The sequence below is a fragment of the Cryptomeria japonica genome, chromosome 7, assembly GCF_030272615.1.
Source record: "Cryptomeria japonica chromosome 7, Sugi_1.0, whole genome shotgun sequence".
NCBI classification, from domain to species: domain Eukaryota; kingdom Viridiplantae; phylum Streptophyta; class Pinopsida; order Cupressales; family Cupressaceae; genus Cryptomeria; species Cryptomeria japonica.
In genome coordinates this window covers 325,231,390-325,255,610 of record NC_081411.1, presented here as the reverse complement: position 1 = coordinate 325,255,610, position 24,221 = coordinate 325,231,390, and the positions used below count along the sequence as shown (strand labels likewise).

General features: G+C 35.6%; 1 protein-coding gene across 1 annotated transcript; it reads right to left on the bottom strand.

The window, feature by feature from the left end:
- Positions 1–20,423: 20,423 nt before the first annotated feature.
- On the bottom strand, positions 20,424–22,646 carry LOC131856727 (disease resistance protein RPV1-like). Its single transcript, XM_059208630.1, has one exon. It carries the CDS (start codon positions 22,644–22,646, stop codon positions 20,424–20,426), a length of 2,223 nt encoding a protein of 740 aa, XP_059064613.1.
- Positions 22,647–24,221: the final 1,575 nt, after the last annotated feature.

Sequence of the window (24,221 nt, the reverse complement as noted above, 5' to 3'; positions counted from 1 at the left end):
ATTATGTCATAATAGGTCCTATAATGTCATAGGACCCCTTAAGGACCTGTCATGTCATAATTGGTCCTATCATGTCATAATACCTCTTTAAAGGACCTATTATAACATTATGCCTCGTAGTGGACCTGTTAAAGGGTATCATGTCATAAAAGGACTAGTTATGACATAATAGGATCTAAGATGATGTAATAGGTCATATTATGTTATCATAGGTCCTATTATGACATCATAGGTCATATTATGTCATAAAACCCCTTAAGAGGATCTATTATGTCATAATACGACCTATTATGTCATAATAGGTCCTATTGTGACATAATAGGTCCTATTGTGACATCATAGGACCTATTATGTCATAATAGGTCCTATTGTGACATAATATGACATTAATAGGTTGTATTGTGTCATAAGACCCCTTAAGAGGACCTATTATGACATAATACCTCTTACTAGGACCTATTATGACATAAGACCCCTTAGTAGGACCTATTATGATATAATATGATTGATTATCACATAATAGGACCTATTGTGTCATAATAGGTCCTATAATGTCATAAGACCCCTTAAGAGGACCTGTCATGTCATAATAGGTTCTATTATGTCATAAGACCCCTTAAGAGGACCTATTATGACATTATACCCCTTAGTAGGACCTGTTAAAGAGTATTATGTCATAATAGGACTAATAGTGACATAATAGGATCCATGCTGATGTAATAGGTCCTATTATGTCATCATAGGTCCTATTATGACATCATAGGTCATATTATGTAATAAATCCCCTTATGAGGACCTATTATGACTTTATACCCCTTACTGGGACTTGTTAAGGGGTATTATGTCATAATAGGACCTATTGTGACATAATAGGACCTATAATGTCATAATGCGACCTATTATGTCATAATAGGTCCCATTGTGACATAATAGGTCCTATTATGACATAATATGACCTATTATGTCACAATATGACCTATTATGTCATAATTGGTCCTATTATGTCCTAAGACCCCTGAAGAGGACCTATTATGACATTATACCTCTTACTAGGACCTATTATGACATAAGACCCCTTAGTAGGACCTATTATGACATATGCAGAGAAAGATAAGTTGGTTGGGAGAGAGAGATGGTACGTTAAGAGAGAGGTAGAGATGTATATATAGAGAAATATAGGTAGGTAGGGGGTAAGGGGAGGTGTATAGAGAGAGAGGAGATAAAGAGTAAAGAGTTAAGGACGTGAGAGAGAGGTAGATACATAGTTTTAGATTTTGGGATAGAGAAGACAAAGTGAGATAGAGAGGTAGAGAGGGGATAGAAGGGACATAAAATTAGAGAGGGAATGAGGGAAGGGTGAAGAGATAGAGGGAGAGAGAGATGTTGGTAGAGAGGGAGTGAAAGGTATGTAGATAGAGATAGATAGTATATATACATAAATAAAGGTCTGTAGGGAGTAAGGGGAAGTGTAGAGAGAGATGGGATAGATAGTAGAGAGTTAATAATGTGAGATAGAGGTAGAGATAAGTCTAGATTTTGGGAGAGAAAGGAGAGAATGAAATAGAGAGGTAGAGAAGAGATAGAGGGGAGATAAAAGTAGAGAGGGGAGGAGGGAGGGTTAGAGAGAGAGAGAAAGAGATATCTTGAGTGGAAGAGAGATGTATGTAGAGAAAGATAAGTTGGTAGGGAGAGTAACAAAGGTACGTAGAGAGAGAGGTATATATGTAGAAAAATAGAGATAGGTAGGGAGTGAGGGGAGGTGTAGAGAGAGAGAGAGGAGACATATAGTAGAGATTTATGAATGTGAGAGAGAAAAAAGTAAGATATAGAGGTAGAGAGGGGATAGAGGAAGAGTGATATGGAGAGAGATGACTCTAGGGATCAACAAAGATAAAGAGAGATAGAAAAAATGCTAATAGGAGCCTACTGATTACTGAAATTTATCTAATTATAAAAATTTATAAGATCTTCTAAAATCGAGAAATGGCAAAAATCACTCATGGAGATTTGAAATCACTTTAAAACATCTTGTCAGTATAGATATGGAGGGAGATGATTCTAGAGCTCTAGGAAGATTAAAAGATTGAGATAAAAAGAGTTAGCAAATATTGAATTGCTGATTACTGAAATTTGACTAAGTCTAAGAATTTATAAGATCTTCTAAAATCTATAATTCGCATTATAACTCCTAGAGATTTGAAACCACTCTCAAATATCCTACCAATATATACAAGAAATATAACTTAAAGTATAAGAAAGGAAAAAAAAAAGACTAAGAGAATGTGACTTATAATTAAATTTTATATTTCATGTATATATAGCTTATTTTTTTATTAAAAAAAATTATAAAAAGGAAACGGGATCCCATTTTATTTTTGAAACGAGATCCTGTTTTGCTTTTGAAATGAAATCCCATTTCTTAGATCTAGGCTCGAGATCTCGACGTTAAACAGGATCCCATTTTAAATTTTGGCTCGAGATCTCGTTTCGTTTCTCATGTGCTTCGTGCGATTTACCATTTTTTATAAGTGTAAAACTTCCATACTAAGTGGACAGAACTTTGTGCACTTACCCACTTATCTTTCTCCTTTGAGACTAAATGAAGTCATTCTCTATCTTCTTTCTTTTCTCAGTTGTTATAGGTTGCGCTATTGTTTTACTTCTAGATCCTTTCTCTTATGTTCTCACCATTTCCAATCTTTCTAGTTTCTCCTCAATTTTGCCTCTTTTCCCTTGGTGAAACCTAAGTTGTTTCTAATGTGTGATGATCTCTCATTTTCAATGATTTAGTCTAACATCCTAGTACAGTTATCAAACTTCATTTTTAGTTGATTACTTTCTGTGACAAGATCTTAATACCCTCTTATTGAGCAAACTGTCTCATCAACCAGAACCATGAAACTAGGTACATTTTCATCCTTCTTCATGCTTACACTTTGAAATTGAGGTCTACAAGTTTGAAGATTTACCTCCTTAAAATTCTCATCTCCTTCATAGATTCTATGTAATTTAGTTTATATTTCCTTCGTTGTCTTATATCACATCACCTTTATATACTTAGTGTTAGTTAAACCACAAATGATCAAGTGTTCCTAGCGTTTTCTTTGTTTTCACAAGGTTTGTAAATATTTACATCTCTTGATGGACTATTCAAAAGTATATATTCTATCAAGCATAAATTCCCAAACTTCAAACCCTAGAGCCATCAAATAAGACTCCTTTCTTACACACCACAATTTATATTTTGATTCATGAAACAATTGGGCATGATTAGTAGATGAATCTTCTAGATTACCTAAGTGTACAATCTTGGATCTACCTCAACTAGTTAAGCTTTATCCAAGGAACCTTCCTTTGATGTTGTATCTTCGTAAATTGTACGCACCTACTAGGGTGGTACAATTTCACACCTAGTTTAGCACTCGCGTTGGCACATTTTATATTTTGCATTGCATCTCTCCTTTAGCACTTAATTAATGAAATTAATTAGGTCTAGGGTTCTATTTCATCATCTTCCACATCATAAAGTTGGGCCCTTTCATTAAAGTGTGCTCTTTTCATTTTATTCCTCCAATACATCATTCAATCAAAAACGCTAATTAAGTACTATTTTGAACTTGGGGGCTTGATTACGGGGGTCAAAACATCTCGAAATCACCTGTAACTTCAGGATTCTCTCTAAAATCATCATATCCGACGGCCCTAAAAATTTGGTGAAAAGCTGTCGGGACCGTGGCGCCCGGAGTGCACACGGTCCTAGACATTTTTCCCAAAATTTTAGGAGCGGCATCCAATCATAAAATAAAGCTTAACCCCAAGAAATTGGTGCGAGATTCAATCTCTAGGTCGGCCAAAAGTTGAAATTACGACCTAGGGTTTCATATATAAGAGCTCTGTTTCTTCATTTGAAGGGATCCGAATTTTTGGTTTCAGGACCTTATATGCAGTGAAAGAGCAGATCTTGGAAGACTTCAACAACATTCAACATCCATCCATCAATCATTCATCAATTTCATTCATCCATTTAGGGCTTGGAAGACATTGAAGAGCAATAAGAGATTACCGACTGAAGATTGGCTTGTACCCCTCCCTTGGGGTTGGGTATGATTTCATGTTGTTTTCATGTCTTTGCATAAGCCTCATTACATCATTTGTATTCATGCTTTAGATCACTTTGCATCTTGATTTAGAGCATTTACATTATCATTTACAAGCAATTAGGGTTTACTTTCTAGGTTGCTCTAGTTTGCTTACTTGCATTTTAGCATCTTGCACACATACAAGGTCTGCACACACAATACTTTTACAATACAACTTGGCTATTCGTGGAGGTGGAAATCATCGAAGTGGGGGTTTGACTAAGGCAAAACCCTATATAGCCACCCACCACACCTTTTCAGATATTAGTGCAGATTTTGAGATTCGGACGACGCCGCAAGTTGCAGATCCGACGGAAGCAGACTGAGACAGACCTTCCCACCAAGTTGCAGAGCAAAAGACCAGGACAGGGGCATGGGGTGCCCTGGTCCTACTAGGATAGGGGCACTGGGCACCCTGGTCCCTGGGACAGAGGCGCTGGGCGCCCTGGTCCTCCTGACAGACAGTAATTTTTAATATTTCCGACAGCTTTCCGGAGTGCAAAACAGCAGTTTCAGGAGTAGTTTCCGGGACAGAATCAGGACAGTGGCGCCCGCACCCCCGTCCTGAACATTTTCACTTAGATTTTGACTCCGGGTACACATCTGCATTCTTGTTTTGTCCTTGTGTTTACATCTTTTCATTGTTTAATCTCAATTCTGCAATCTTGTTATTAGTTCATACTTGCATTTTGGGGTTAGGACTTGAAATTGCATCATTTCATCTTTCAATTACAACAAAGGAATATGAATCCTAATAGGTAGCTTGTGGCTCTCTCTTTCACAAAAAGAAGTAGCCAATTGTGTGATACCTCTAGGCTCTTTCGTATTCCGTAATGTGTGTCAAAAGGTAGGATTACGGCATGTTAACCTAGTCTCGCTTTTTTCCCCTACACATTTTGGTGAACCCGACGTGAATCTATCATTGCTTCCTCTTGCATTGCATTTGTTAGATCTAGATCTAGATTTAGTGTGTTTCATTTAAGTTTCATTTTTCATTAAAAGAGAAAAAGAAAAAAAAATAGGGAAAAGAAAGAGTGTGTTCTTTGTTTCTTTGCATTGTGTGTTCAAGTTCTATGCAATTTTTATTTCAAAATGTCAGACTTTTACTTGCAAGATGTTTATGCTTATGATGATGTATGCAATTATGTTGGTTATGAGTATAGCCAAGATGAATTAGATGAATCTTTAGATGAGTTTTTGAACCCTAAAGATGCCAAACCTTCATTTTACCAAAAACTCATAAACCTTGTTACTATGCCATTTAGGTGTGATGAGAAAGATAAGTCGAATGATTCCTCTCAAGGGTACATTCCTATCAACTCTTCCTCTAAATCTGGTAACATGGTTGTTTTCAATAATCCCCTCTATGAAGAGATGTCTCCTTTTGAATCAAAAGATAAACCTTTTAATAGCTATGATCATGCTTTGTTGGATGATGCTCTTGATGACTTTGTGGCTTTATCGAAATCTTTAAACAAGAACAAGACCTCTAAATTAGTTAACATGATAAACCTGAATGAGCATAATAAGCCTCTCTTTGAAGTCCAAGGTGCTTATCCTTCTCCCACCTTTCAAGTTCCTAAATCACCTCTCCTTACTGTCCAAGGAGGGTATGGTCATGATTCCTTTCTTACTCCGAACAAACCTATCATCACTGTGCAAGGAAGAAAACCTATAAGTCCTTATAGTTATGCCAAGCAATTAACTAGATAGAGTTATCATGCGGTTGCCCATACTTATCATACTAGAAATAATAGGCAACCCAATCCTCCTCCTATTATTCCGGTTTCTCTTCCTAATCCTCAACCAATTCTTCCGCAAGCTCTACGTATTTCACAAGTTATGGGTAAGGAATATGATCTCATAGAACAACTTAAAGTTACCCCTGCTAAGATATCCCTTTGGGATTTAATCCAAACTTCTTCCGCTCATCATGGAGTGTTACAAGATGCCTTGAAAGATTTGAATGTGTCTCCACCTAATACATCTAGTAATATAGTGTCCTTGGTTAACTCTGTGATGAATCCTAAAGCTCAAATTGTGTTTACTCAAGAAGAATTGCCTACTAGTGAAATTCAACATCAACATGATCCATTGATGATTGTGGTTATCATAAATGACACTGCTATAAGACGAACACTGGTAGATAATGGCTCTGGTCTTAATGTGTGTAGCATTAATCTATTGCATAAGATGAATGTGGATACCTCTCTTATTGAGCCTGATTCTCATCCCATTTGAGGCTTTGACAATGTGGCTAAGTCTTCATTAGGTACTATTACCTTACCCATCACAGTGGGACCTATTACTTTTCCTACTCCTATCCATGTTATGTCAGGAAATCTAACATACAACTTGTTATTAGGGAGACCTTGGATTCATAGTATGCAAGCTGTCCCCTCTACATTGCATAGACAAGTTAAATTCATTTATAACAATAAGACATATACCTTGATAGGCGATACTAATTTTTGAGCTTGTATGCAAACATCTACTTCCAAAGGGAGTTCTTCTGAACCTTCCTCTTCTAGTGATGACTCTTTACCTATGGATGAGTCATCCCCCTCCAATGATCAAAATTCTTTGGATGGGTCTGAATTTCTTGAAGAAGACTCTCCTCAACTTGAATCTACACATGAAAAGGCTTTCGATCCCAAGAAGGTTCTCGCAGAAGACGATTGGGGATCTCTTGACTTTAATCCCACCTTTGTAGGTGAGTATAGGGTTCCTCCTAGAGAGCTTAAAGTTAAGAAGAAGGAAGAAACTAAAGAGAAATCAACCTTACCTAGACCTATGAACAACAATTTTGTGGCCGCATCTCAAACTTCTTCTCCTCACACCTCTAATTCTGAAGGATTTGATTCTTTGTCCTATGAAAAACCACCTTCTCTTTCTGAAATGGTTGATCATTATGGTCGTGGTTTTCATATTTTAGCTAAGCATGAGTATAATGGAAATGGTTGTGGTGCTCGCGAACAAGGGATGAAAGTTCCTCTAGGGAATAATCTTTGTGTTGAGACCTTTGGACTTGGTTACAATCCCTACAAGCACACTAAAGCTTCTAAAAGACCCTGTATTAGTGTGAATGTTATTTCTATATCTCTACCAATGAGACACCCTAAGTATATTGATAGGGATCCTTTGTGTGCCTATGCTTTGGATGTCTTCCCTACCGATGATGCTTTGGCTAAGTTCTTGGGGGCATATGACACTCTTCCTCGTTATCATCACAATAGGGGATTTCCTTATTGTTTGAATACCAAAGCCTATTTTGGAAAAGAAATTGATAATGATAAGATTGTGGAAGAATTCCCTTAGTTAAAGGATACTCTTCAACAAAGAAATCTTCTCATAAGTGACACCACTGATGTTAAGATGGATCCTTGCAATGAAGAAAAAGTTATTAAAATTGGAAAGTGTTTGGATGAAGAAGAACAAAAACAATATGTAGATTTATTGTATGAATTCCCTGAGATCTTTGCTTGGACATACTCTGACATGCCTAGTATAGATCCTAAGATTGTTACTCATAATATTGTCTTAGTTTCCGATGCTAAGCCCGTGAAACAAAAGATTCAGAAAATGAATCCTAAGGTAGCTCTGCTTGTTAAGGCTGAGATTGAAAAATTATTGGAGGTTGGATTTATCCGCCCTATTGATTATTCCCCGTGGATTTCAAATATTGTCGCTGTGGCTAAACCAGATAATAAAATAAGAATGTGCACTGACTTTCGAGATTTAAATAAGGCTTCTTTAAAAGATGATTTCCCTCTCCCAAACATTGACATGATAGTTGATTCTACAGCAGGACATGCTTTGCTATCCTTCATGGATGGTTTTTCAGGATACAATCAAATTTTCATTAATCCTCAAGATCAATTCAAAACTGCTTTCACCACTCCTTGGGGTACGTTTTGTTGGGTGATGATGCCTTTTGGACTTAAAAACACCGGTGCAACTTATCAACGAGCGATGACCCTTATCTTTCATGATTATATGCATAAGATTTTAGAGGATTATGTTGATGATATTTTAGCCAAATCCACTCTTCGCATAGATCATATTAAAATTCTTCATCAAATCTTTGAAAGAATTTGCAAATATCACATGCACTTGAATCCTCGGAAATGTGTTTTTGGTGTGGATAGTGGAAAACTATTAGGATTCATAGTTTCGCATCGTGGGATTGAGGTGGATACTAAGAAAATAGATGCTATTGTCAACATGCCACCTCCTAGAAATGTGTCTCAACTTAAAAGCTTACAAGGAAAGATTCAAGCTATTCATAGGTTCGTATCTCAACTTGCGGATCGTACCTTTCCTTTTACTCAACTTCTCAAAAAGAATATCACTTTTCAATGAAACGAAGATTGTCAGCAAGCATTTGAAGATTTAAAAGTATATTTGGCTAGTCCACCTATCCTTCAACCTGCCGAACCTTCTAAACCCTTTCTTCTTTATACAGCTGCTTCCTCTCATGCTCTCGTAACATTATTGGCACAACATGATAAAGATGGTAAGGAATGTCCGGTTTATTATATAAGCCATACCTTACTTGATTATGAAACCCGATATTCTGCGATAGAAAGACAATGCTTGGCCTTGGTGTTTGCGACTCAGAAATTGAGACATTATCTTTTAAATTCAGAAGTCCATGTCATGGTAAATTTTGATCCTTTGAAGCATCTTTTCTCTAAAACTGATTTGTCAGGACGCCTAGCTAAGTGGGTTATGATGTTAACTGAATTTGACCTTAAATTTGTTTCACAAAGAGAAATTAAAGGGCAAGCATTGACCGATCACTTAGTTGAGGCCCCTTCACCTTTCTCCTTCCCTAACCCTGAGTCTTTTCCTGATGATTTCATTCTTTGTACAGAGAAAGATGAAGCTTGGGAGTTATACTTTGATGGCTCTAAGTGTCATACGGGATTGGGGGTAGGTGTTGTCCTAATTTCTCCTACAAGGAAATCCATTCCCTTATCCTATCATCTAAATTTCCTGTGTACCAATAACATTGTTGAGTATGAGGCTCTTATAGCTGGAATAAAAGCAGCCTTGGCTCTGAATATAAAGTACATACATATTTATGGAGATTCTCAATTGATTATAAGACAAGTGACAGGACTATATCAAGCAAAACAAGACAAATTATCACAATATAAAGACCTTGCTATCTCTTTGTTACAAAAATTCGATTCTTATACCATGGAACCTGTTCCTTGAAAAGATAATTGACATGCGGACGCAATGGCATGTGTGGCTTCTCTTGTATCTTTAGAGGACCCTGTGGTTGATCTTAAATTTGTTATTCATAACCTCATTTCTCCTGCTATTGTAGATGATTCTAGCTTGGTGACCTATTGTGACTTGATAGACTCAGATGAATGGTATTCGCATATCGTAAGATACTTGACCAATGGTACCTTTCCTGATTTCGCCAATAGGAACACTAGGGCTAGAATCCGCAAGTTGTCTGCTAGATATATCATTCTTTCTAATGTTCTTTACCGAAGGGGTTATAATGGTCTTCTCCTTCGCTGTCTTAACAAATCAGAAATCCATGTTGCTCTTGAAGAGGCACATTTAGGTGCCTATGGGGGGAATTTTGGAGGCAAATCCTTGGTTCAAAGATTGCTTTGTATGGGATACTATTGGCAAACTATGCAAAAGGATTCTTTTTCATTTGTTAAGAAATGTCATCAATGTCAACAACATAATAACCTGATTCATGCTCCTGCCCAAGAACTTCATTCTCAAGTAGCTTCTTGGCCTTTCTCTACATGGAGGTTGGATCTCATCGGTAAAATCTCCCCTCCCTCATCTCAGGGACACACTTTCATTATAACCGCAACAGATTACTTTACAAAATGGGTAGAAGTTGTTCCCCTTCGCTCTACTACTGCTGAAGTGATTTGTCAATTTCTTCTAGAAAACATTATTTCTTGATTCGGGATACCTTCCACAATAATCTTAGATAATGGGACATCATTTAAGAACAAGGACGTGAAGAAATTCCTTGAGAAATATCATATCAAACATCGATTTTCTACACCATACTATCCCCAATCAAATGGTCAAGCCGAATCATCCAATAAGATAATTGAACAAATTCTTCACAAAACCGTGAATAAGCATGGTAAGGATTGGAGTACTCAGCTAATCTATGCTCTTTGGGCCTACCCAACGAGTGTACGAATTGCTACAGGAACTACCCCTTATAATCTTGTTTATGGTGCTGACCCTATTATGCCTTTAGAGCTAGAGATTCCATCACTTAGGGTGTCTCTCAAAGGTATAGTAGACAATGACTCGTATAGAGAACAATGACTTCAACAGCTTGAGATGCTTGATTAACAACGTATAAACGCTCTTGAGCATATTCAAGTGTATCGCAAAACTCTACAACGAAGCTATAATGATAAGGTTATTCAACGTTCCTTCTCAGTAGGTGACTTAGTTCTCTATGAGAATCAGTGCAATGTGAATGCCTTACCTGCAGAAAAGGGAAAATTTAGTCCTAATTGGCTTGGACCGTATATCATTATTGAGGATTATGGATCAGGTGCTTACAAAATAGCGGATGTAGATGGTACGCCTCTTAAAGAACCTATAAATGCTATGCACTTGCGTAGATACTATGCTTAATTCCTCATTCCTTATCTTTCATTTCATCTTCTTTTCAAAATTGGGTAATATGTTAGCATATCTTGGTTAGAGCAAATAGAATTAAATGATATTGTGTTTAATCTATATTGCTTTGTTCTTGACAAGCGTGTTCTTTAATTTATAGTTTGTCTTGAATTCATTTATGTAAATTGTAAAAGATTTACATTTCCATTATGCTAGCATATTATACAATGTCTTTATGTGTTAAGTAGAATCGTATCATGTTGTGTTTAAGTTTAAAATTAAATCACATTAGTTATATGATTCTTAGGCTTAACGCATATTTCTTCGCTATCATCAATGTAGTACTTGATTAAATGTTTTAATTAAGTCACACATGTATCAATTTAATCATGGAGCATTGAGAAATCAATCACATGGAAATTAAATTCAGAACATACATGTACATCTACCAAATGCATTAACTTTAATCAAGATACACATTATTTTAGGCATTAAAGATAACACATTTAAGACAAAGAGAAGCATGTATATATATATATGTGGATCATGTTTTCATATACAGAGGTAGGTCACTATACATCCAAAATGTGACCTACCCTGCATCATGAGATCATCTCCTATCCCTAGGGCTAGTGGCTGGAGAGTGACGACTAGACGCTCCCTCCTGATCTGGCCGTGAAGGTGGACCCATAGGTGCATAGCGTGATCAATTAATTCACCTCGTCCAATGTCTCGTCATCGATCACGGCCTGTCGCATGATCTCAATCCTCGTGGGATGCTCCGGTCATCGTGAAGGCATGATGATGGCTATGTGGGCTTCACTGTAATGAGCAGTGCTCAGAAATCAACAAAGTGACAAATGCAAATGTCACTTTCAAGGTATATATTTTTTCATTCCTTTTATGTTCAAAACCCTAATTTTCCTCTATCACTCATTCCATCATAACTTGAGTTTGGGAGATGTGATTTTTGACCCATTTGTTGCGTAGGAATCGTATTTTCGGTCTCTTACTCCCGGGATGTTCCAAAATGCGCCCTGATGAAGCCTCTTTAGTGAACATCTCTCATCAATAACCTCTCACACAATTTGTCGTAAGTAAACATGCTATCCTGTTTCACCTCCCTAATAAGCAAGCCGAAACAGGGGGGGCATATAGCTACTCAAAAATTTCATAACCTTCCTTAGTAAGCATTAGGTGATTTTGTGATCTAGCATGTGTTTTGTAGGGTGCGGTTCCTAACTGTGTACTGCAGATACCGCTGGGGGCTTCATCTGACGACTTATGGATATATCCTTTTTCAAATAATGTTTACTTTCCTGTACTTTAGCTTGCATATGCATGTAGTACTCATATGACCGCTAAAGTGGGGGCTAAATGTAGCGTCGTAAATTGTACGCACCTACTAGGGTGGTACATTTCACACCTAGTTTAGCACCCGCCTTGGCACATTTTATATTTTGCATTGCATCTCTCCTTTAGCACTTAATTCATGAAATTAATTAGGTCTAGGGTTCTATTTCATCATCTTCCACATCATAAAGTTGGGCCCTTTCATTAAAGTGTGCTCTTTTCATTTTATTCCTCCAATACATCATTCAATCAAAAACCCTAATTAAGTCCTATTTTGAACTTGGGGGCTTGATTTCGGGGGTCAAAACATCTCGAAATCACCTGTAACTTCGGGATTCTCTCTAAAATCATCATATCCGATGACCCTGAAAATTTGGTGAAAAGCTGTCGGGACCGTGGTGCCCGGAGTGCACACGGTCCCGGACATTTTTCCCGAAATTTTAGGAGCGCAATCCAATCATAAAATAAAGCTTAACGCCAAGAAATTGGTGGGAGATTCAATCTCTAGGTCGGCCAAAAGTTGAAATTATGACCTAGGGTTTCATATATAAGAGCTCTCTTTCTTCATTTGAAGGGATCCGAATTTTTTATTTCAGGACCTTATATGCAGCGAAAGAGCAGATCTTGGAAGACTTCAACAACATTCAAAATCCATCCATCAAGCATTCATCAATTTCATTCATCCATGGATTTAGGGCTTGGAAGACATTGAAGAGCAATAAGAGATTACCGACTAAAGATTGGCTTGTACCCCTCCCTTGGGGTTGGGTATGATTTCATGTTGTTTTCATGTCTTTGCATAAGCCTCATTACATCATTTGTATTCATGCTTTAGATCACTTTGCATCTTGATTTAGAGCATTTATATTATCATTTACAAGCAATTAGGGTTTACTTTCTAGGTTGCTCTAGTTTGCTTACTTGCATTTTAGGATCTTGCACACACACAAGGTCTGCACACACAATACTCTTACAATACAACTTGGCTATTCGTGGAGGTGGAAATCACCGAAGCAGGGGTTTGACTAAGGCAAAACCCTATATAGCCGCCCACCACACCTTTTCAGATATTAGTGCAGATTTCAAGATTCGGACGATGCCGCAAGTTGCAGATCCGACGAAAGCAGACTGAGACAGACCTTCCCACCAAGTTGCAGAGAAAAAGACCAGGACAGGGGCGTGGGGCACCCTGGTCCTGCCAGGACAAGGGCGCTGGGTGCCCTGGTCCCTGGGACAGAGGTGCTAGGTGCCCTGGTCCTCCTGACAGACAGCAATTTTTAACATTTCCGACAGCTTTTCGGAGTGCAAAACAGCAGTTTTTGAGACAGAATCAGGACAGTAGTGCCCGCGCCCCCGTCCCGGACATTTTCACTTAGATTTTGACTTCGGGTACACATCTGCATTCTTGTTTTGTCCTTGTGTTTACAGCTTTTCATTGTTTAATCTCAATTCTGCAATCTTGTTATTAGTTCATACTTGCATTTTGGGGTTAGGACTTGAAATTGCATCATTTCATCTTTCAATTACAACAAAGGAATAGGAATCCTAATAGGTAGCCTGTGGCTCTCTCTTTCACAAAAAGAAGTAGCCAATTGTGTGATACCTCTAGGCTCTTTCGTATTCCGTAATGTGTGTCAAAAGGTAGGATTAGGGCATGTTAACCTAGTCTCGCTTTTTTCCCCTACACAGATACCAATTGAAGGGAACACAATATATTGAAAGAGGGGTGAATCACTATGTGGAATCTTTTTTATTCTTCAAAATTAATTAATATAAATGAATTCTTTAAAAAAATATTAGATCTAGTATCATACGTAAATAAATGAAGACTCAACTAAATGAACGCATACATAAATAAGGGACACCAAAACTATGTGGAAAGCCTAGGATGAAAAAAGCCAAAATGATAATAGATGCTTGGATAAAAAAATCCAGCCTCACAAATAAAAGAGTGTTTACATTATTTTGTAGGTACGAACCTACTAGGGAAACCAATCCCCTTATTATATAGTACACACTAACCCTCTAGTGATACCAATCTCAAATGCCTATGTCTAAGTATCAACTTAGAAGATAGGACATTAATCTTAATATTATGAAAGATAAGGTTAGGACCTTTGATACTTCTTAGTGCTCAATTTAAAATTCAAATACTTACAGACTTTCTCCTCATAGGATGTTTTGATATAGATGTATTTGAATCAGCAAATCCCTGAATGATTAGTTCTCCTACTTGCATGATAATAACTTGTATTCTTAGAAGTACATTACCATTCAATTATAGATTCACAAATGATTGTTGGAAAATCATATATTATTCTTACATATATAGGTTATCTACTTACATAATTAAACATAATTTACAAGTCGACCATACAATTTATTTCATCAAAACATGTAGTAGGCTAGGTCATAATTATCCCATACACAACTTAATGAAAGACAACTCCAAATGTTTTACATGAATCTTAATTGGGTCCATAATGTTATCCTTGTGTTATGCTAGCAAATGCATAAGTTTGAACTGTTCCATTTGTTGGTCATATCAACCATGCAATAGGTATAGTAGAAACAACTCAAATTTAGCTCAACATACAAAAACATTTCATGTAGAGAAAGCCAAGAGTTAAACTGATCATGGAGAATATTCATCCTTAATTCCTGATAAGCCACACTAAAATTGACTATTACAACACTTCGGAATACACATTGGGTTTGTCCGAACCATATAAATACATGGGTGAACCAAACAATTGCATTACTCTGAGATTCCATAAATCATGGTTACTAACAATACTTGTGTAGGAATACTCACATTTCAAATAACATGTCATTATTCTTAGTCTATAGAAGATACAAACCTTGTGCAAGTTATTTGAACAAGCTCATTGTTTGGTTAACAATATCAAATATTATGGAATAGGCTTTCAAGCTACTTCCATAAACTTATGTTTCATCTAAATTTGATAGTCATATAAATCAATGGGACTACATTATTTTGATCACTACTTAAAATGCTTTATCATGACATGTCACTACCATAACTCTTCACTCTTTCAGATATAACATGATTAATCAGCATGGGCTACATCATTAGAGACAACCTGTGCCTAATTCTCTAAAATCAATGACAACTTTGTTCAACATACTCTTGAATTTGTCCTACAAATCTTCTAATTAAGAGGTTTGAGAGAATATTTTCATATGTTTAAGTTTATTAGCTCTTTTCTTAAAACCTTTTGTGGTTTGAGGGATTGGACTTGGTTAATCTTAGCCTTCCTTAGAACCAAACCCTCTTGGAGAATAATGGATACTATGGTGAAAGATTTACTCTAGCTAATAATTTCTAGAGATATTGTATAGGTATTTCACGTTGCATTCAAAGGTTGAGGTTTTCTAATTTTTCAAGCCACTCTTTAGAGTAAAATCTGTAGGTTATCTATATATATTCTAAGTTATTGGAGTAAGAAATGGATGCCATATTTGGTTTATTCTACTAATTGATTCATTAGAGACTGAAGTATTTAAAATATTGTGGTGTATACTTTATGGGCTATTCGGTATTATTTTCCCTAGTGTGCACTTGCTAGTAGTGGCCTTAAATATGAGGCTTCTAAAAGTCCTTGAATAGTGCAAACATTGAAGGAAAGGGGCTAGATAGGTTTTTTTAATTTTGGTATCTATTTTCCCTTGTTCAGGTGTTGGCACATACTAAACAAAATCTTGTTAGAGATGAATGGATAGATAAGTATGGTTACTAGGGTTTGACATGGAACTTAAGTTACCCTATAGTTTTGTTGTGGCAATTGTGTAAGCTAACCAAACAGATTTTTAGCTAATAAATTCTCTATTGAAAATGAGGTTTTGGTACCATTTTCAAGCATGTGGGAACATAAAGACTACGAAACCCATTGTTGGGTAATCATGATGAAAACATTTGGTGATTTTAGGCATTGACTACTAATCTTAACAATGTTGTAGAACTACCCTATTGTATAGTACTTATAGGTTTGAATTTGTATGTGAAATTGATTATAAAATATTCCTTAATGATATCAATTTATTAATGGAAACAGATTGTTATTGATATCAAAGGTGTTTGTCTCTTTTGTCATTGATGTCAAGGTTTTTGGAAAACTATAAGGTATCAAAAAGAGTGAAATTATTTTCAATCCTACATCCAACCATGTTAGTTTTGGAAAGATAGTGACAAAGTATGTTGATGATACTTTTTGTAAAATGTTAGTACTAGCATCTTGCATCTATCAAAATTGTTTAAGGTAATTTAAAATTATTTGTCTTGATAACTATGAAGGGAAATTTTTTATGCTCCACATTCTACCACAATTGAGATTTATGGCCTATAGTTTGAAAATGAATTCAAGTTTCTCATGAAGTATTAGGTTCTAGAGTTTTAGTGGCTATTCCTTATTAGCTGAAAAGTTAGAATTGATAGAGTGATCACCATTCTAATTGGTTGAGTAGATTGATGTTTTGAATTGATACCCCAGAGGATTGTAATGTGCCCCAATCAAGGATAACATGTTGAAGTAAATTGGGGCCAGTGTAATGTGTATTTGGTAATGCATAACATGTCCCTTATTCCAGAATAATGGATGGAATTTTGGACCTTGTCTATTACATGTTTTGTTAAGTTTTATCTTGTGATTAATTTGCAGATGCATTAACCTTACTCTAGGCTAACATATGAGTGTAATAATATTTCTAAAACATGTATACATATATATAGTTTACATAGATTCATTTCTTTTCTTTTTTCATTAATGTAATTTCTAAATTGTGTGTTTAATGTGTGAGTATATTGGTAATGCTATGTGAGTTGGAAATTAATAATTTTGTATTTTCATCTGAAGATCATATGCATTGTGTGAGGTAATTTTGATGTTCCTTAGATTATAATGAAGCTAAGTATTCAATCTTGAAGGTCAAAAATTAATATCTCTTTTATATTGTTGAGATTTATGTGTCATATGATAAGTTGGTGCTTAGATCTTGGATTACGGGATTTGTACCTCCTGTAGGTTGTTTTCGACAAATGCAATTGGGGATTGGTGTGTTTGATAGGTTGGTACTTACTTCATATCATAAGTTCTATATTATTTTATGTGACTAGATTTGGGTAATATATCTAAGCAACTATTATCACCACGGTTTTTTCCTTAAGGGTTTCTATAGAGATCTAGTTCTCATATTTTTTTATGTGTGGTTTTTTTAGTAATAGATACATACACTAATGATAATGTAAGATCAAGTAATTATGATAATAATTTATATTTTAGATAGGTTGTGATGCTTGGAGAATTTATTAATAATAATTATTGTTAAATGAGTTTAAAATGATATATGTTGATTCACCCCCTCTTACTATGTTTGTGTGCTAAATAATCGATATCATAGATAATTTCTTTGGGAGAAGCTTAACAACTTAAGGTAAATCTAGGATGAAACATTCAATTACCCAATAAGCTCTTTCTTAAAACAAGGCACCTTTTTTCAATGGATCCAATAATGTATTTTTAAGAGTGATGATAGAAGCCTATATAATGGCACTATAGTTTGATGCTTGGAATTTTTTTGCAAATGGTTATGAGATTTCAGATACTCCTCCAAGAGATAAAGTTGGGAACAAAATATTCAAAACTAATGCAAATACAAGCAATTCTATTTTATGTGGTACGTCTAACTTTCATTCTATAATAATAATACATTGTAGGATTGCAAAAGAGGTTTAGCACAAAATCTACAAGATCTATGAAGGTGATGATAAATTCAAGGAGGAAAGCCTTCAAATATACCAAGGACTATTTCAAGGTCTAAACATGAAAGAAGAGGAAAATGTTATTTCTTATTTACCCCTAGCTGATGAGGTTATCAATACGATCAGGGGCCTTGGTGAAGACATCAAATATTTGGTGCCTGTTTAAAAGGTGCTCAAATCTCATCCTTCTAAGTTTAATAAAAATCAAATTGTAATAGAAGACGCTAATTATTTGAGTAATTTGACAACGGATGAGTTACATGGAACTTTAACAACATATGCAATGTGAATCATATATATCTAAGGTTCATTGAACATGTTGTATTGTTGTCTTGATAGAATTTAATTTATTTTATCTTTTGTGTGTATTATTGACATCTCTATGTGGGCTATCTATGAAGGTAGAAACATGGAAGTGGGGGTTTGACTATGGGAAGTCCATATACAGTTGTCCTAACCCATCTCCTTTGTCTTATGTGTCCTAGGTGCTAGATAAGGAGCTATTTGGAGGGAAAGTATTTACATTGTTCGATGATCTCTTGCCTTTATTCATTTTTTCAATATTTTAGCTTCATCCATAGCTCTCATTTCAGTCATTTTAATTTATGGTTTAGTTATAATTTGTTATTAACTAAATTCAAGACACTACATATTCCCTTATGTGTTTTCTATGATAGTATTTACACTCCATTATAAGGGACACTAATGCTATGTGTTGTTATATTTACACTGCACAAACATCTTAGACAAAGAGTTAACTAGTTTAGGAGACCTCTATTGTTTGTACTTCTAGTTTCTAGATTCCTGAGAGCTTAGATCAATTTTGCGCATATCAAACATATCATATTCTAATAATAATACGATAAACTTAAAGGTCACAATTATCTTTAGTTTTTTTCTAAGTGTAGGGTAAGAATTTGAGCTCTCAAAAACATTATTATATCTCTAATTAAAATGGTAAGGGACAAATAGTATTTGCATTGTCAACTTTAATGAGGTTAAGAGTAATGCATAGCATCATCAACGAGAATGACTAGATAGTCGAATTGCCTTAACATTAGATTTTTATCATGGTATAATAATAATGCTAATATTATTAGTAAGTGTTTTGAAAATAACATTTTTAATTATATTCTTAAAGTTAATTATAGGATATCATGTTAATATTAATGTCACAACAATAGAGTGAGCACTCTATTAGTAATGTTATTAATAACAATACTATTATTAATACTATTTATGATATTATAGTTATAATACTAAGTGTTTTAAGTATAATATTCCTATTGTTTTATTAATCTAGGATTAACTAATTATGAGAAATGATACCATTATATAATTGTGACATAAATTTTATAGCTATCAACATTAATGCCAATGACTAAGCTATTCCATATTACCCTACAATTAAGTAATTTAATTATGATAATTGATGTGATTAGATGGATAATGAATCTTATAATATCATTGACAAACATGAAAAAGTGTCCTTATTAATTCCATTAACATCATAAGTTACCTCATAGAATGATAAAAAAGATGATCTTAAAATACTAGTTTCCCCCAAGATATTAAAATTTTACTATGCTCGCTAGGGAGTGAGAGTACACCTAACTTGAAAAGGATCATGTGGTGCAATTCAAGATTAATAGTCTAGAAGGGCAAAGTCCCAAATCTAGTTTATAAGAACCCATCCTTATCAAATTAGGGTGCATGCAAGAGATTTTGTGCATTTGTTTGTACACTTTGCTCCTATCTCCCCCACTCTATATATGGTATTGTGTTGCATCTTGTGGGGTAGCCATAATTTAGTTAGATTTTTATTCCTTAAAAATATTTGTTAGTTGTGTTTGTGTCCTTAGGTAAAATTTTAGACATTATAATAACTTCACTTAATATTAAAAAAAAAATCTTTTACATTAATCAACAACTCATTTAAAACTAAAATTGTAAATATACATAATTTCATTCTCACTAACCAATCAAATATAATATTATTCTTTTAATATCAATATTTACTCTCAGATTATAAATATATTAATTTATCAAAATTATAATTACATCATTTATTAAAATAATAACCAAACAGCTAACCTTTTATTTTCATCCAAACATTCAGACTGCATTACATTTATTTTTACTTGAAATTGTACAATTGAAAAGAAAAAGCAAGTATGAGAATCCCATATAATAGGGAAACACGAGCATACCGTCATGATGCATCTATTATACCAACTATCCTAATAATTAAATACAAAGGAAACATAAATTTATTTGATCAAGGCTAGTGCTAGGAAATTTCCGGTATGCTTTGTGTGAAGTCGTTAGAAACTACACCTAGAAGAGAAGGGAAAAAACCTTGGGACGCGGCCGAAATTATCAATGTCACTGGAATCTCCATTTTGAAATGTAGGTAATATTGCCACAATGTTTCCAATGTGTTGTTGGCCTTCATTGTCTGTGCACACATTTACAGTTACAATGAAAACACAAATTTATTTGGGAAAGTTGTCAGCGATTCCTCATAAAGGAGGAGGAGGGTTAAACCTTCCCACGCCGCCGTGGATATCTGGAACTGCTTGCAAATCACTGTCAGCAACTATACCTAAAAGAGAAGGGCAAAACCTTCCCAGGCCGCCGTGGATATCTGTAAGTGCTTGCAAATCTCGATCTTCAACTGCAGGTAATTCTACCTTCATGTTTACAGTCTCTTGTTTGCCCTCCTTGTCTGTCATGCTCACATCTACTGTTACAATCAACGTGTGCAAAATCTTCAGAGAGGCGAACGTTTGAGGGTGCTGCTTCTTCAACCACCTCAGCATAGCGAAACACAGTAGATTCCGAGATTTCATCTTGGAACACATTTCCCTGCTATCAGTCATATGGATGGAACAGGTACGGAAACCTTGCTCATAAAGCTCACCAATTTTTTTCTCTACTACTTGTAATCCCTGGCTATCTGAGGAGCATGTTACGACCAAAGCGACTTTTTCTGTCACGATGGCGCTGATTGAAGACAGACAGGAGATGATCGTGTCTGCGTACATGGCTTCTTCTTCATCCATTTGCAACCGTACAACAAGCTGATGGTGGAGTTCTCTTCTTTCTTTCCACTGCTCTATCAAGAAGTTGCTTCCCCTCACATCGACGAAATACAAGCATCGCAGCTCCGCCAGCCTGTCCATTGTCTCTCCCTGCAATCGAGGGCATCCTGATGCGTCAACTGCTACCAAATTGGGCATGTTCTTAAGAGAATCAGGAAACCTCTCGAGCTCTGTGCAACCTGCTATGCTTAGATATCTCAATGAATTCAGCAGTCCAAAGTCGTCAGGTAGCTGAGACAACTTGGAACATTTATCCAAAAACAACAACTTGAGAGAACTGTAAAGTCCTATTCCTTGCGGATGCACCTTTAAACTTGAGCAGTCACCTAAATCCAATGTCTCAATAGAAGAGGGTATGTTCTCTGGAAAGCTAGTGAGTTTTGAAGCTCCTCTTAATCGCAGGTGGCGTAGAGACTTAGTTTCACTGAAGCTCTTTGGAAGCGTTTCCAAAACATTACAACCTGTTAGAACCAACTCTTTTAAAAGCAGCTTGCCAATATTTATGTGTAATTCTTTGAGTTGTGAACAACCTCTTAATTTCAGAACACGTAAAGACGGAGGCTGGTCAATTGGAAGTGACTTCAATTTGCTGCAGCCTGTTATCTCAAGCTCTTCCAACGAAGATAGTTTGTCAAAGCCTAAGGGCAGTTCAGTGAGCTCTGGACAGCTTGCCAACAGAAGGTGGGATAGAGACTGAAGTTCGCAGACACTATCTGGAAGTCTCGCCAAATTTTGACAGCCTGTTAAACTCAACTGCTGAAGTGAAAACATGAAGCCTATGGACACGGGTAATTTTGTAAGCCTTGAGCAGCTTAATTTCAAAATACGCAAGCATTTGAAATGACCAAAGTTTCCTGGGAGTCTTGCCAACTTATCACAGCCAGTTAAATCAAGCTCCTCCAAATCAGATAGCTCAGAAAAATTTTCTGACAACGAGGTGAGATTTGAACAATCTTTTAAGCACAGGTAACACAGTGAGTGGAGTTTCCCAAAACTTGTTTCAAGGCTTTCTAATTTAAGGTCACCTGATAAGTCCAGTTCTTTCAAAGAAGACAAGTTACCAAAGTTTACTGGCAATTCAAGTAAGCCTGAACAATCTTTTAAATGGAGAAGAGATAGGGAACTAAGTTTGTGGAAGCTCTTTGGAAGCTCTGATAGCTGAGTACAACGGGTCAAATCTAGATATTCCAGAGAAGACAAGTTTCCAAAGCTTTCAGGCAAAGAATTCAGCATTGAGCAATTTCTTAACTGAAGACGACAAAGAGACTTTAGCTGAGTGAAACTATCTGGATCGACCTTCAACTCAATACATTCTGTACAATCCAGCTCTAGCAAAGAAGATAGGTTACCCATTGATTCCGGTAGTGCCCTGAGCTCTGAACAGCCCCTCATGTTCAGTCGGTACAAAGACTTTAGTTCGCCTATGCTTTCGGGAAGGCAAGCCAACTTGGAACATTTGCTTAAATCTAGCACTTCCAATGACGAGAAACAGGTAAATCCTTCAGGCATCTCTACAATATTTGGGGAATCACTCAGATCTAGAACATGCAAAGACTTTGCTAACTGCAGCTCTTTAACGAATGTCGTAAGCTTTGGAATCCCGCTCCGCTTCAGATCATCCAGAGACTTGCTCAACTGCATTGACCGTTGCTTTGCAAATCAGCTATTGGTTAATACGCACAATCATGTTTATTGAACGAATCGAAATCCGATAACGAAAATAAATGTCATACAGAAAACAAAATGAAAACAATTTCGTTTAAAAAAATAGAATTGCCTCATAAAAATCGCCAATTTTCGGTAATCTGCCACGGTAAAAGGCCACGCTTGTGAAATTGCCAAGACTCACTGGTACACAATCCTCGTACAGATATAAGAACCTTAAATTTTCAAAGTTATTTCTGCATTCTCCATTCAGTTTGGTGCCTTTTCCCATGTACAAAACTCTTAAAGACGTATGCATCACGTCCAAATCCTCAGCGTCAAGTTGTATTTCAGAATTACCTTCTGAAAGCCATATCCCCTTGATTTTTGAGAGTTTCTGAAAATCAGATTCATAAATCAAAATTTCAAGTGAGTAATACTTATTAAGTAACAGCCTTCAAATAAAACAGATCATTGTATCTGACAGTTTATTTACGATAATAAGGATTTGGCGAGACGTGTTTCTTATTAAGAATGGAGTGTATTGGAAAATAATGTTAGTTCGAATTCTCTTCCTAACAGCCTCGACTCTATTAACGTAGTTACAGGAGAGATTTGAGGCTTGCGAATATTATAATGTACGTTGAACGGCAAAAGGCGTAGCAATTATAATAGAGACTGGCGTACTACATTAGCTAGCCAATTGATAGTGTTTCTATATTTTAGGAGAATTTATCTACAACGTCGTCTTATTTTATCACAAGTAAAATCATACCTGTAAAATGCCAGTAATACGAAACCATTGTATGCATATTGCACGTAAAATTAGGATATATGGAGATTCAATTTTAAATATTATCTTTATTGAACAATTAATTTATATATTATTAAAACATGTAATTTTAATTTTTGATTAAAATTTATTTTATATTATTAATTTTTTAAATCATATATTAATTTTTTTTTATATAACTTTGATTTTATTTGTGAAGAAAGTACAAATAATATTAACTATGTACAACGTAAGTTCAACCTACCAAACCTTAAACATCTACAAATGCTGACAATAGTTATTGTAGTGTGAACAAGTGAAATTAATCTAATAAACATTGTAAATCCTATAAAACTGAAAAGTTATTTTAAGCCTCGTCTTCGAAATCATAGATTAAGGATTGTACAAGGTTTTAAGAATGCAAAGCGGATTAAATAAACAATATAAAAAAGTTATAAGATAAAATTGGTTCTTTCAGCTGTTACCTCTTTATCTGGAAGAGCAACTTTGAAGGATTTCACGTCAGTTATCCTCTCCTCTCCTGAAATTTGCGCTGCCCATTTTCTAATCATACCATGGATGCTCAATTTGCCTTCACGGGAGACCGTTATAAGTCCTTTCTCTTCCAGCACGTTCAGTTGTATGTCTGGGAAAATATTAGTCACCAGGTGCCGTTCCCAGTTGTTGAAGAAAATAGCTATGTCTAGAAAGGGTTCTTTATAAGCTTCTTGCAAACTCTCATATATAACACGAACTATGCTACTACAAATATCAGATTCTTCCTTAGGACAATGGTTTAA